Raw genomic sequence first — 13,383 nt, 5'->3', positions numbered from 1 at the left:
GTTTTACAGTAGTTATTAATTACTTTGACACATTTTGCACCCTTATTTTAAAACTGGGAAATCTTTTGAAATGGAATTTCATACTGACAATCTAATGACACCTAAGAAGCGCGCCACCATTGTCTGCAATGATGTGTATTGTTATCAAGTTTCAAAACCGCAGCTGGTGGTTTTATATCTACGTTATTTGAAGACAAATTAATTCAGTGTCTTTTATTCTCTTGGTTACAACTCTAAATAGTTATAACTCCAAATATTTACAACAGAATGAAAACATCACAGGCCACAAAAACATTTCCAAGTGCTGAATATTATTTTATCCAGTGTTAGTGTCTAACTTCACAAAGTCGACCAAAATATTTTTAATGCTGTGCCTCAAATGGGACACACCAACACAAACAGAACAGTTAACCACTTAAATACAAACACCATCTTCAGATGAATGTAATTTTACAGTCAGGAGGCCCCCAGTCCTTCATAGAGTTGGCACCTCTTCTTCGTTGCCCTGTGCGTTTGGTTTCAGCACCACATCGAGGGACAGCGATTCACATCTTTTTTTTCTTTTTCTTTTCTTTTTTTTTTTTGGTTTCCTCCATTGGGATTGAACACAGCAATAAAAGACTTAATTGGTTGTCGAGCTCATTGGTCTCACAGACACTTGAAAAACTTCTCAATATATAACATTTCTTTGTCAGACATACTTGGCAGGTGCTCTCTAGAGTCTTTAGGCAATATTTAAGCTAGGTAGGCTGTCAGCGCCCACGCCAGAGATTGTAGTTTTTCTGTATTGTACAGGTAATTCTATAATGAAAGTTACAGGCTAATCTTTAACTAGAGCAACTGTTAACAGGCTACTTGGTGAGGCGGTGTTGCAGTCTTTGTTTCATTGGAGCCTAGGCCTAAAGAGGCTATTTGAAAACAGCCAAACGGATTTTGTGCTCAGCAAAAAATTCAACCCATGGATACACCTGCTATGATTTGACATCCTGTTAACTGCTGGGTTGGTCTCTGGGCCTTCAGCTCAAGCCTTTTCCATGCGCATACAGATGGCAAGAATTCATATATCACTGGACTTGTACATGTCGGAGAGGAGCCTGGTGATTGGCACGTTGCCGATGGTCTTCTTGAAGAACACTTCTTCTATGGTGGACGGGCCCACTGAGCGCAGCGCTGGCAGGAGTAAGAGTAGCTTCCCAAAGCGACAGGGTTGAGTCGGGTACCTGAAAGAAACCACCAGGGGGGTCAAAAACAGCCTCTGTGTGGTTCTGTGTGCAGACTGTCTGATGCAGCCTGTCCAATTAACGCACACCTGTGACAAATAGCTGCTAATTAAAAATGAATTTAAACTGTTGCACCTGTGCACAATTACAGGAGACTACAGTGGCTTATTGCCTCATTAACTTTATAATGAATCTGGCACCTAATAGTTACCAGCAGGAAATGGTGCAACATGGGGGTGAAACATTTATGAGCTTATGGCGAATAGACTCACTGATTGTGCTGAATCTCACCTGGTGTGTATGTAACTGTTGAGCGTGAGCTGTGCCTCGTCCTGTAGTGCAGCGATGGCGCTGGCATTGCGGAAACTTCTTAGCTCAGTGTTGCCATGAGTAGGGACTGTAGATAGACAGATAGATAGATAGATAGATAGATATACTTTATTGATCCCAGGCTGGGAAGTTACAGAGCCAGAGGCAAGATTTAAACTATGAAACAGGTAAATGATGACATACAGTTAATTGAGCTGCTAAATTAACCCTTCACTTTCCAGCTGAGAAACTTAAGTTTGCTTAGAGTCAGGGACTTGAAACCTTGTTTGTTTACATGAGAATAGTGTAAAAATACCCAATGACATAGTGAAGTACTGACCGGCTTTGAATGTCACTATGCATTTCAAACAGGCAAACTCTGTTGCATCAAGGCGCATCTGTCTGAACCTGGTGACCACCTCTTGAAGTGCTTGTATCTCAGACATGATCTTATTCATCCGCTGAGACTCTGCGTTTTCACTGTTCATTCCTGGGGAGAAATGTGCAGACAGTGTCATCATGCAGGATAACACTACAGCAGGATACAGCAGTCACTGGCCGTCCCAACATCTGCTTACATCTGCAGCTCATGAGACCTGTTAAGTGGCCTGTATTCAGATAAGCTCTCTTGTGCCTTGTTACATACCAGAAACAGCAAGAAGAGTAGTGGAGTCCACAGGAATGGCCCACTGGGCAATACCCAGAACAAATAATTCCCTCCAAGCATCCTCCAGCAGGATCAGCTGCAAAGAGGAATTGTGTTAGAGTTAACCTGTATGAAGCAATGATTTATCTTATATAGTGGCTCCTTTATAAAACAAGATAGATATGTTTTGTCCCTGCTGGTTAGTCTCGTGGAAGTCACAGCTTCTATTATAATTTGACTTCCAGACTTTGAAGCTGAAATTCTATTAAGTGAACTCAGAACCAAATGGACCAGATGTACTTCTGACTGCTTCTCTTGACTGTTGTTCTTGTTTTATTTGTTTTGTTTGTTTGTTTTTATTTTTGTTGGGGGGGGGGGGGGGGTTATCCTTCCAGGCCCCCCTGTTCAAAACTTAAGTGTGAAGTGTACCTGATCGGATAAGGGCAGGGTGGAGAATGCGGGGACACTTTTCGCCCACTTGATGCTCATGAAGAGGAGGCGCGCCGCTGACTCGCACACGGACTCCGTCGCCACCTCGTAGAGGTACATGGGAGTGCCGCTCACTTCGTGGGGATACTGGACGAAATGAGAAGAAATCATCAGTTTGTGTTGTAACGACACGCAGTTCAGAGAATGGTCAACAACAAAGGTCAAATTCCAAACCCCAGCACTCGGGTTTATGATTATTAGTGTTGCTTGTGGATTTACAGTGAGAAATCTAATAGGCGGATTTGTGGCCCTAAATCGGGACAAGAATTTCAACTTCTAACCCTTAGGTGGGGAAAAAAACTAATCCTGTAATAACATTTAGGAAGGCTATAATACACGCGCAGTATCATAAAGTGGTGAGGGAATTGTGTATTGTGTTAATTCTAGATTTGTAAAATATTAGTTTAATGACAAATAAAAACTCGAAAGAAAGCAAAACCAGGCCCGATAAGTAGGACATTATGGCTGTTAAATCTGTCTTTTTTTAAGACATTTTAAAATATACCTTCGGGGTGGGTTGTGCCAGACCCACGATGGCTTGTCTCTCCGGTGTGGTGGCCACTGCGCTCATCTCCAGGTTGTGAGGCTCCAGTTGCGTGACCGTCGTGAAGAAGGGAGGGCCGGGCAGAGAGGTTCCCGGGAAATGGGTCGATGATCCATTCACCTCTTTGTGGCCCCGGAAATATAGGGCGACCTGTTTGCGGATGGTGGACGTCCGGGGTCCCCTCTCGTGTTGAACGGCTGTGAAACGGGACAGCATGCAGGGACACAGAGTGAAGGAATGGTCTCTGTAGGTGTGAATGGCTTATTTATCACACACACACACACACACACTCCAGAACTGAACTATAACTGTTCCTAAAATTAAAGACTCAAAGTGCATGTTTTGTTATTAGAAAAAATAATTGGCTGTAATGAGCTGTAATCTGAGCTCCCATAGTGTCAATATGAACCCCTTTAAAACAAGTAAAGAGGAGCTAATTATCAACTTCTTACTTCTCTTGAGCTTCGATTGACAGCCTTAATGCACTTTTCTCACCGCGAGTTGCCCACCTCCAACCCAAACGCCAGTGCATGGCGTGTCTATGGCCAAAGTGATAATTCGATTAAGCCCATTTACCGTCTTTATTCATGTTCACTTCCAGACACTTTTTCAAACGGCACGCTCGGCACTGGTTTCTGTGAGTTTTGTCGACGGGACAACCACCCTGCACAGAGAGAAAGACAGTTACAGCCTTCAGCTGAATCCCTCTCAGCTCCAACGACTTATGGTTTCTTGCTATTATCTTCCTGGGAGGCCAATCTCCAGGTGAAAGATCCGGCTATTATCGTGTAGTTATCGACCTGCTCCCCTGCTGCTCCGGTGCGGCCTCATCCCGGAGGATAAGTACCCCATCCCGCCCTCTGCTGCATAAATCCTCGCCTTCGAGTCCTCACATTAGATTGGATTACACCTGCTAGATTATAGCAGCGCGGTGTTTAGCCCAATACTTAATAGTCGAGGCATGACACAATTAGGCTCATCAAGGAAGACTCAACAGAAGGCGAGAAGGGAAAAGAATCTGTGCGTAAAATACGCACTGCGCACGTAAAGCTGCTATTTGCTTTTGATTGAGGAACAGGGACGCTGTGGAACTTACATGTTGCTTCTAATAACACTTGCAATAGATGTAAAACTTTCTCCTGGGACAAGTGCAGTAAAAGTAGCTATCACTGAATTAACGTGACAGATTATCAGGCGCAAATCGCAGTGAATGGAAAAGCTTCCCATTAAATTTCCTGCTTTCTTACTTGCTTAATTTTCCTCCAAAAATGATGCATAAACGACATGATCAAAAATGCATTATCTTAAAGAGGTTGCCCCATGAGGTCTGACTTAAATGAGAATACGTAAGAAATAATGAGGAGGCCTCACCTGAGAGCCAGATTTACAGACGTAGGTCCTGTTTCTGCGGATGCTCCTCTTGAAGAATCCCGAGCAGCCGTCACAGGCGTAAACACCGTAGTGTTTCCCTGAGCTGCGATCGCCGCACACTTTGCATGGGATGTCCAGAATCCGACCTGAGAAAGGCCAAAATTTTAGTTAGGTGCCGTGCAGAAAAATCACAAGAGGTGGGAGGTACTACATCTCAATTTAAACGAATAAAATGTCACGGCAAACTGTGACTATTCTCACATCACTGAAAGCATCAAGTTGACAGAAAACTTAAGAAAATAGTTGCTTTGCTGCTCCCCCCTCCCAGAGTTTTGCAGTTTGTTTTTGTAATTCAGTGAAGTGCGTTTCAGGTTAGCTGCTTGAGTTGGCACCGTGGACACTCGTTTTGGACATTTTACATTGTGGAGCTATGAACAAATCGTCCTACAAATCACTTGTTTTTGTCCGACAACCCCACAATACACACACACACACACACACACACACACACTGGACAGCGCCCCGCGCCCTCGACCGACCATGGGAATTCACAGCGCACATTTCAAGAATAAAGTCCGGTGGGAAGCGTCATATCTGAGCTTTCTAAGACAATGGCCTGAGGGCGCACAATGGAGACATTAGGGAAAAGTGTTAACTTAATGATTTTCCCCCATTGAACCTCGTCTGACTGCCTGGATCTCGACAAGCTGCCAACTCCCCTTCATAATGGGACTCGACAGCTGCTTTATCCCGCAGGTCTATAGGCCCCAGGATTAGGGAGTGACACTGCACCATGAGAATAATGTGCACCAACTCGTTTCACCAACTCAAATGAAGTGTATGTAAATCGACCCCGGTGTAGATGAAAAATTTTGATTTTTTTTTTTTTTGGTGAAGATTTTGTACTCAAATCTATAGAAGTATATTTGTATGCATATGAGGGAGTCCCTTTTTCACACTCTGCAGAGAAAAGCCGTCTATGTAATTACACTGACGTTTTGCCACCTGCTCATTGATTCGCCAGTGACCCGTCAAAAAGGGTAGCATGGGAATAACCACTGAGCAGCAAAACCAATGACTCCAGGAGAGAGTTATATAGGGCTTCAGTTGACATATTATCAAGAATCAGAAGGCCGCTGAGGCTATAAGCCGTAGCCGTGTAATTGCCATAAAATACAAAGAACTAACTTTTTAAATGTAGGATTTATGTCTGCCAAGAGTTTCCGCGTAAGAAAGAGTTGGCCTGTAGAAAGTCATCTGCTCATCACGGGGGTATTTTAACAAATTCAACCTGCTGTAAAATAAGTTTTGTCTCCCACCATAGTTGTGTATAGGCCAGGTAGAGTCTAAATTTTCTTCTACTAATAATTGCAGTATTGATATTGCGCATTGGAGTCGTTTGCTGATTACCAGAAATTTGATAAAACTAAAGGTAAAAGCGAGTCAAGTTCATCTGCGCACTCCCGAAATCAAAGTTTGAAGCGTGCTCAAATCAAAGACGAACTAACAGTGCCCAAACAAATAGCAAACTGTAGATTGCTGAGAGTCAATTAAATAAAATGACACACAATTTTGTTGTGAAAGGGGGGAAATGTATTTAACTTTCCGCTGTGGGAGTCCAATTCGTCTCCATTGTGCGCAGTAATTGCTTGAAGATATATGGCATATTCTATTAACGTAATCACCATCAAGGCGAAAACCTGCTAAAAGAACTGGAAATTAAGTTTTACTGAGCGCAGTAAATGTCTCTGCTGACCACCCATAATGTGGGCTCGAACGACAGCAGCAGTTGTAATGTTGTGTGTTCTTTTAATTCTAATTTAAAAGATGTTGGTTATCTGCAGGCAGCAGTGTGAAAACATCTGAGCACCTGAGGATAAAACACAACAAGTTTGACACGAATAAGTCATAACTCGAAACGGTTAAGGACACTAAAAGAAACACGCAGGCGAATGGAAATTTAACGCAAATCTTCCATAATTTTAAACAGAGCAGTTAACTGCTTTATGCTGATATTATAATCTAAATGAGATTTTGAATTCATTACCAGGCCTGACAGAGGAATAGCTGCTAAAAAGGTTAGGGGGGGAAAAATCACTCTTTATAATTTGAATTGAAACGTTATACCACTGGAAATATACTGAAAGATGTAATTTTAAAATCCCTGAATACATTCATGATTAATTGTACAAATGAAAGATTTTTTTTTTTACAGTGGTGCAGAAACGCGCGCACGCAGACACACGAAGGCAGATGAGCGCTGTTTACTGATTTGTTTAAAAGAGCAAATTCAGAGTCCAGCAAGTGAAAAATCTCTTACACGAGTTTTTACAGTAATACGATCAGTGAAGAAATATCTCGCTGTTTGTCCTATTATTCTTACTCCTTTGAAGACATGGCTGAAAATGAAATTGTAGGCAACAAGTGGCATCAAGCTGCAAGAAAAATAATCCGAGCCTGGACTTTACTGAACTTTATAAAATACGTATTTTTAAAGAGATTCCTTTCATATTCTGCGTATTGCGCTTTGATTATCAGACATGGAGACAAGTTTACGCAGTCAACTCTCTCTCTTTATCTGTGTGTGTGTGTGTGTTCGTGCGCGTGTGCGTGTATGTGTGTGTTTTCGGAAAAGGACACGGACGACAACTATTCCCCACGGATCACCAGCATTTTTATAAGACCCCAAGGAATGAACTGATTTAATTGCTGCGCTGAGGCTCCGATGACACGAGAAAACTCAAGTCGCGTTAAGTAACCGCGCAGCAGGTCCGTTTTTACGCTCCGTGCCAGAGAAGGGCCTGCTGTAGACCACTTATTCTAACACACCGGGTCACCCAGTGTTCCTCAGGAGAGTCAGGGAAGAGAAAAGCGACACTTACTTGATTTGACATTCAGAATATCCAGACAGCCACTTGTTGAGCCGGCGGGTTTGCTCATCATGGATACTCGCCTCAGTAATAAAGTTCAGGATGATAAAAAAAATGTCCTCGCTCTCTTTTTATTCTTGCTGGCATAAAAAACAAATAAAAAAGTGTGAAACGGCAGCACTTTCCTTTAAGTCTTTAGATTACCAGCAGCAATGAGTCAAGCTCCCGAGTTGTCCAACTTGACGGATCTCTAATCGACGTCCCCAGATTAAGGAACACGGTTGTACATGGTATCAGACAATCTTCATCTCCGGTGTGCAGGGTCGGAGAACCAGACTGCAGCCCCCCGCCCCCCTTCGGGACAGCGACCGGCTAACGGCGACAGCAGCCCTCCAGCCGGTGCATAAAGTTGGAGTTGGAAAAACGCTGCCTGGAGCGCATCACACGGTGCCCGACCGGCGGGGAGAAAGAAAGAAAAATCAACTTTCGGATATTCTGTCAGGTGAAAGCTCGATAAAACCAGGACACGATGTGACTTTGTGGTGCGCCTTCCTCAAATAAGCCTTGGTAAAATGTATGAGAAGTGTCATCAGGGGGAGGCTGGAGGGTGGAGATCTCCACTTCCTTCATCCACTTGGCTTTCTACTCCAAACTCCAGCCTGACGTCACAGGCGTGTGAGGCACTGTGTGTGTGTGTGTGACTGGCCGTGTGAATATGTGTGTGTGCGTGCAAGTGATGTGAAGTGCCTTGCTCACGGATCAAGAGGTATTGCAAAAACAACAACACACACAAAAAAGGAAAGAAAAAAAAACAATATCTGTCAGTGTGTTTCAGATTTTAACTTTTAGATTTGTTCATTTGGGAAACATTTTTCAGAATAACCCACCAAAATGGACTCATAGGAATCCCGGTAGAAACATTATCAAAGTATGCAACTCAAAATACAATAAATCATATTCAAAATTCAATAAGGAAAAAAAAAAAACAAAACAATACAATAAAATCTGGGGCAGAAAACTTCGACAACATCAGGAATGCTGAGGTATGCTGTCAGACCACAAGAGGCACATCCTGGGGGGGCTCAAACAGTGTCATGCTCCCCGTTTCACACACACACAAGCGCAGAAACAATTGTGTCTGGTTACACATGCAGTCCTTATAATTCAAGGATAAGTACTTGGGGCCCACTGTAGACAATGATCAGTCAGAGCAACTGTTAAACAGCTGAGGTGAATGTTGTGAGCTCCTCTGAGAGCTACAGTAAACATATTCAATCATTCAATCAATCAATCAATCAACCAATCAATCAATCTCCTGGAATGTGATATTCATGATAAATGACATGAAAACCTGTGAGCTGAGTGAGCTGTGGCGAATTTTGTTGTTCATAAAAATTGAAAGTGTAAATTTAAACTTTGAAATGTGAAACTTGCGCTCTCGCGTCGGATCTTAGACGAATAAAACATATAGAAATGAATGAAAACATGTAACCTTTAAAAGTGGTGTTTGTTGTTGTTGTTATTGTTGTAGCGCACAGATTCTTACAAACACCGCCTCTGCGCTCCACGAAACATTCTGAAATGTTTAAAGAACGTTTTCTCTCGTTTTGTTTTGCGTATGATTTCGCTCCTGCCTTTAGTGTAAACCTACACTGTTGTGTGTTGTCTGTCCGTCGAGCTCTCCGCACCATCACATCACATCTTGTCTAGAAACTCAAATGTAACAATATCTTTTTTTTTTCAAAAAAGGTATTTTTTTCTTCTCCACACTCTCTTCTGCATCAATGCCTTCAGATTAATTAATTAGTTTACTAACTCAAACTGGATTAAGGCTGACTTTGCCGTCCGCACCTCCCGTCAACCCCTGCAGCCGGTGTTCGTGTTTTCGGACACCGGGATGCGTCGTGTCCGGCTCTCCGGAGGGTCGGGCCTGCAGGGCCCCGCTCACTGACACCCTGACCTTGACAGCTTGCTGTGCTTTCAACGGGTAACTCCAGAAATCCATATTCTGTTTTTAATTGTGTTCATTCCCACGGTACACTGGAGGCCATATGGACTCACAAAGTGTCGATTTAAGCGGACAGGGGCGAGGCGGAGAGGCGTAGTTAATTGCAATCAGCCATTGTTGTCTTTCAACCTGCCCTTTAGCCGAACAGCCAAGTCTGGAGACTAACAAGCCTGAGGAGAAATCGCTATAATATTCCTTTGATTTTTCTGCAGGAACGCACAGAAAGCCTCTGGTCCTTCCCAGTTGTACGTTTGTAACTGCATATATATTTTAATCTCATATAAATGCCTCACATAATAAAGACTACAATACACTTTTATTATAGGGACGATTACAGACTCTTTGTCATAAAGGTAACGGCATTTTTTAAAAAAAAAATCTGATTGGTGATTCATGTCCAAAACCTACCTAACGCTGAATTAACGTTTCAATCGGAAATCACACAGATCAATAACGTTTTAAGTTATTTCCAGTAGCGCGTGCGTATGTTAGTGTGTGCGTGGTGGATTGTGTGTGTGTGTGTGTGTGTGTGCATGTGTGTGGGTGGCTGCCGGGGGTGGGTGAATGGTGAATGTGTGACATAATCTCCTTAACTCGTCCTAATCCTCGTCATTCACTGATAGCCTTTACACAAATATAACCAACATCATGGTTGCCGGGGTTGCCTTCTTTCACTTTTTTGTATTAGTGACTCCCTTCTCCTCCAACAGTCAATGAAATGATGCTAACAAAGGGGCCAGTGGATTGTGTATCTGTTTTTTTTATGGGTGAGCTCAGCATCAGTATGCGGATACTTGACATACTATGGGACAGACTTTAACAACGCGGGACGAGTGAGAGTCCAATTGGAGTCACTACAGGACAATGCAGAGTGAGCATACACGTCCTCTGAATGGCTTTGGGGGTGTTTGGGTTGTTAGATTATGCTCCTTTTTACACACCTGTTGATTTTAATTTTATTTTTTCCAGCTCAGACTGACACTTTGATGATTCAAAATGCAGCATTTCTAGATTTTTATATTTCTGACTGAAGGCCTCAGTTAAGCCATCTTTTTACGCACTGCTATCACTGTGCAGGCCCCTAACCGACCAGGCGTAAACCAATTGGCTTTAGGGAGAAGTCACAAAGCTCCAGAGAGCAAATAATGAGAAGACTTGAAGCCGACCAGAGACCCACGCAGCCGTGCATCCTTTAATAAAAGTGACCGGGGGAGGGAGGGCAGAATCATCTTCAGCTCGCCGGTGATTCCCTCAGCTGTTCCGCTGGCATGTGCGGATCTTCCGGGTTGCAGAAACCTCTCCTAGATCATATTAATACTCGAAAGTCTGACATATGATTAAACGTCCCAAATAAGTGAGAAATATGCAGCTGGATTTCAGCACCACGGACAGTTCCGCACCAGGTTACCTGTCCGCGAGTCCACTCACAATTTTAAGGTGCCTGATTTCATGGTTTGTAGTAATCAATAAAGACACCGTTTAGTTTTTGTGAGTGAAAATGTCGTTAAAATGTCGAGTAATTCTGTCTGGATGTTTTCACTGTAAGGGTCAGCAGTCAGCATTAACTGGGTGTAATCTTGACTGAGACCACCTAATCCCGTAATTGCATCTGATCCTGACGATAGGACACTCCTGTGAATCCAGCCAATCAGAATCCAGTAATGTGACAGTTTGTCCCATGAGGCCTACTGAGCATTTAACTTTACAGAGACTCATCACACACATTACACACATTTTAGGCCCAGTCTTATGTGAATAAATTCGCTCTTTACTTCACCCAACAAACCCTTTTGAAGAAACTGCAGCAGGTCAACTCATAAAAGATCCTCAAGTGTAAACATAAACTTCTACTTTACTACTTTTTCGCAAAAGTCCAAACATTTTATGTTTAATAACTTAATTTATTTTTGATAATTTAGAAGTTTATAATATTAGATTCATCCATGATGATCACTGGGTGGAGTATTTTTTTACAGTGTGGTATCAGTACTGGATCTTCCACTGCAGCTGGCATCCCGAGTAGCCGTAAAATGTTTCAGGAGATTATTTCAGGTTAGGGTACATATTAACCATGAAGCAGCTGCAGACGCATTAGTAGCACATTGGCTCTTTGTTAGTCATTATGAAGCACTTATTAACGCCTTATTCTGCATGAACATATCCTGCAGGAAACTAGGCCATCAACTGAGAGCTTCCCCTCAGCAACTTCCTAATGACAGCTTATTGATAGTAAGAAAGGAAGTTGTTGTCTACGAATTATATACTTAATATGCTTTGCTCAGTATACGAATTCTCCCTTAACTAATTCACTAGTAGTCTCACACCCAACTCAAACTACTAGTGTATTACTGAGGAGCAATACATCACTTTAGAATGGGGAATATATGCTGAGTCACAAACAGTTAATTTTGAGTTATTTGGACACGATTAACTTGTAGTTTTATGTTTTATTACATAAGAGTAAGGGAGTCTCGTTATGGGAGACTTACTATTCTAGTGATACAACCACTGCACACGGCCCATGCTGAGCAAAGCATATCAAGATCAAGAGTCTTTATTGTCATTATGCAAGCATAACGAAATTTTGTAAAGATTCTTGGCTAAATAGCAGCAAAATATAAAACTGAGCACTTAAGGAAAATATCAAAAATATAAACACAAAGTAAAGTGAACAGAATGAAGTGCACTTAGTGCCAGTCTGTGGTGTTCTGTGAGTGTTTGATTGTGTGTGTGTGTGTGGCTGGGGTGGGGCATGTGTGAAGTCCTGTAGGGGGGGTGGGATGTGAGTGTTATTAATATTAAGATTATAATTCATATCCAACAGCCTCATTGCTTACTATCAAAAAGCTGTCATTAGGAAGTTAGTGCGGGAAAGCTCTTAGTTACGGGTCTAGCAGTCATAGAATATGGTCAAGCAGAACAAGGCTTAATAAGAGTTTTTTAATGACTAATAAAGAGCCAATACTCTACTAATGTGCCTGCTATGAAGAAAATATTTCATGATTGAAACATTCACTCTAACCCTAAAGTTAATTAATCAAGGGGCATAAGTGTCAGGTTTTTCTATCATCAGAAACGCAACATTCGACTCCACACCAGGCCAGTAAGAGTCCCACCATCTCCTCCATGTCTGCATGTACGCATGCAAACTCGTGCACATTTACACATTTACACACACAACAAGGCCTCGCCATTGAAGAGTCCCCTGAAAAACCCAGACTCAGAACCCAAACCCAGAAACCCACAAGTCGGTGCGGTGCAGTTGGACGCTCTGACAAATCTATTTGGGGCAAATTGTCAGTGAGAAACTTCCGCTCGAACTGCCGTGGACAAAACTGGCTGTTGGGGAGAGCAAATCCCGCTGCATGAGGGTGGGGGACAATGGGGGGCGAATGTGTTGATGTGCGGCCGGTGGCTGGGGAGGGACAATGGACGGATTAGTCAGTCCTCTGGCTGACTGATTTGAGATGGCTCCTCTCAGCCTCTCACCGTGGGGAGTCCCATTGTCCCGCTTCTGATTCCCACTTCTCACAAACTCCAAACAAAAGTCAATCTCTTTCTCAAGGGAAGGGGGGGAATATCGACCCGTGTTTCAGCTGGGGAAAGTGACTCAAAAACTTATTTGCAGGAGATGACTGACTCTCTAACTCCCCTTCCACTCTTTATGTCTTTTTTTCTTTCCTCCTCTTTGCCTTCATCCTCATCATTTGCAGTCTTTATTGCCCGGTGGTGGTGGAGGATAGTGGGATGTTGAATGATCCCTGTTTTTCAGACTCGAGTGGGGCTGGGGCACCTGTTGGAGGCTTAGAGGCGGCTTTGCGGCCGGGGTCATTAATATTAAAATATACAGAGATGCCATCACGGGCTGGTCTGAAATCGGTCTGATGTCGCCCCTGGGTTCCCTCTCTGGATGGACCTCTGCTTTC

At 43.0% G+C, this 13,383-nt stretch overlaps 1 protein-coding gene across 1 annotated transcript; it reads right to left on the bottom strand.

Moving 5' to 3' along the window:
• Positions 1 to 838: 838 nt before the first annotated feature.
• nr2e1 (nuclear receptor subfamily 2, group E, member 1) lies at positions 839 to 7,990 on the bottom strand. Its single transcript, XM_046372645.1, has 9 exons — positions 7,462 to 7,990; positions 4,580 to 4,725; positions 3,785 to 3,872; positions 3,170 to 3,405; positions 2,605 to 2,751; positions 2,176 to 2,272; positions 1,870 to 2,019; positions 1,512 to 1,617; positions 839 to 1,220 (listed from the first exon to the last, which is right to left on the bottom strand). The coding sequence occupies exons 1-9, from the start codon at positions 7,520 to 7,522 to the stop codon at positions 1,058 to 1,060; spliced, it is 1,194 nt and encodes a 397-aa protein (XP_046228601.1). The 5' UTR covers positions 7,523 to 7,990; the 3' UTR covers positions 839 to 1,057.
• Positions 7,991 to 13,383: the final 5,393 nt, after the last annotated feature.

This window comes from Scatophagus argus, chromosome 19, assembly GCF_020382885.2.
Source record: "Scatophagus argus isolate fScaArg1 chromosome 19, fScaArg1.pri, whole genome shotgun sequence".
Lineage (NCBI taxonomy): Eukaryota > Metazoa > Chordata > Actinopteri > Scatophagidae > Scatophagus > Scatophagus argus.
Note: the sequence above shows the minus strand (reverse complement) of the source record. Positions and strands in the feature narration are given on the sequence as shown.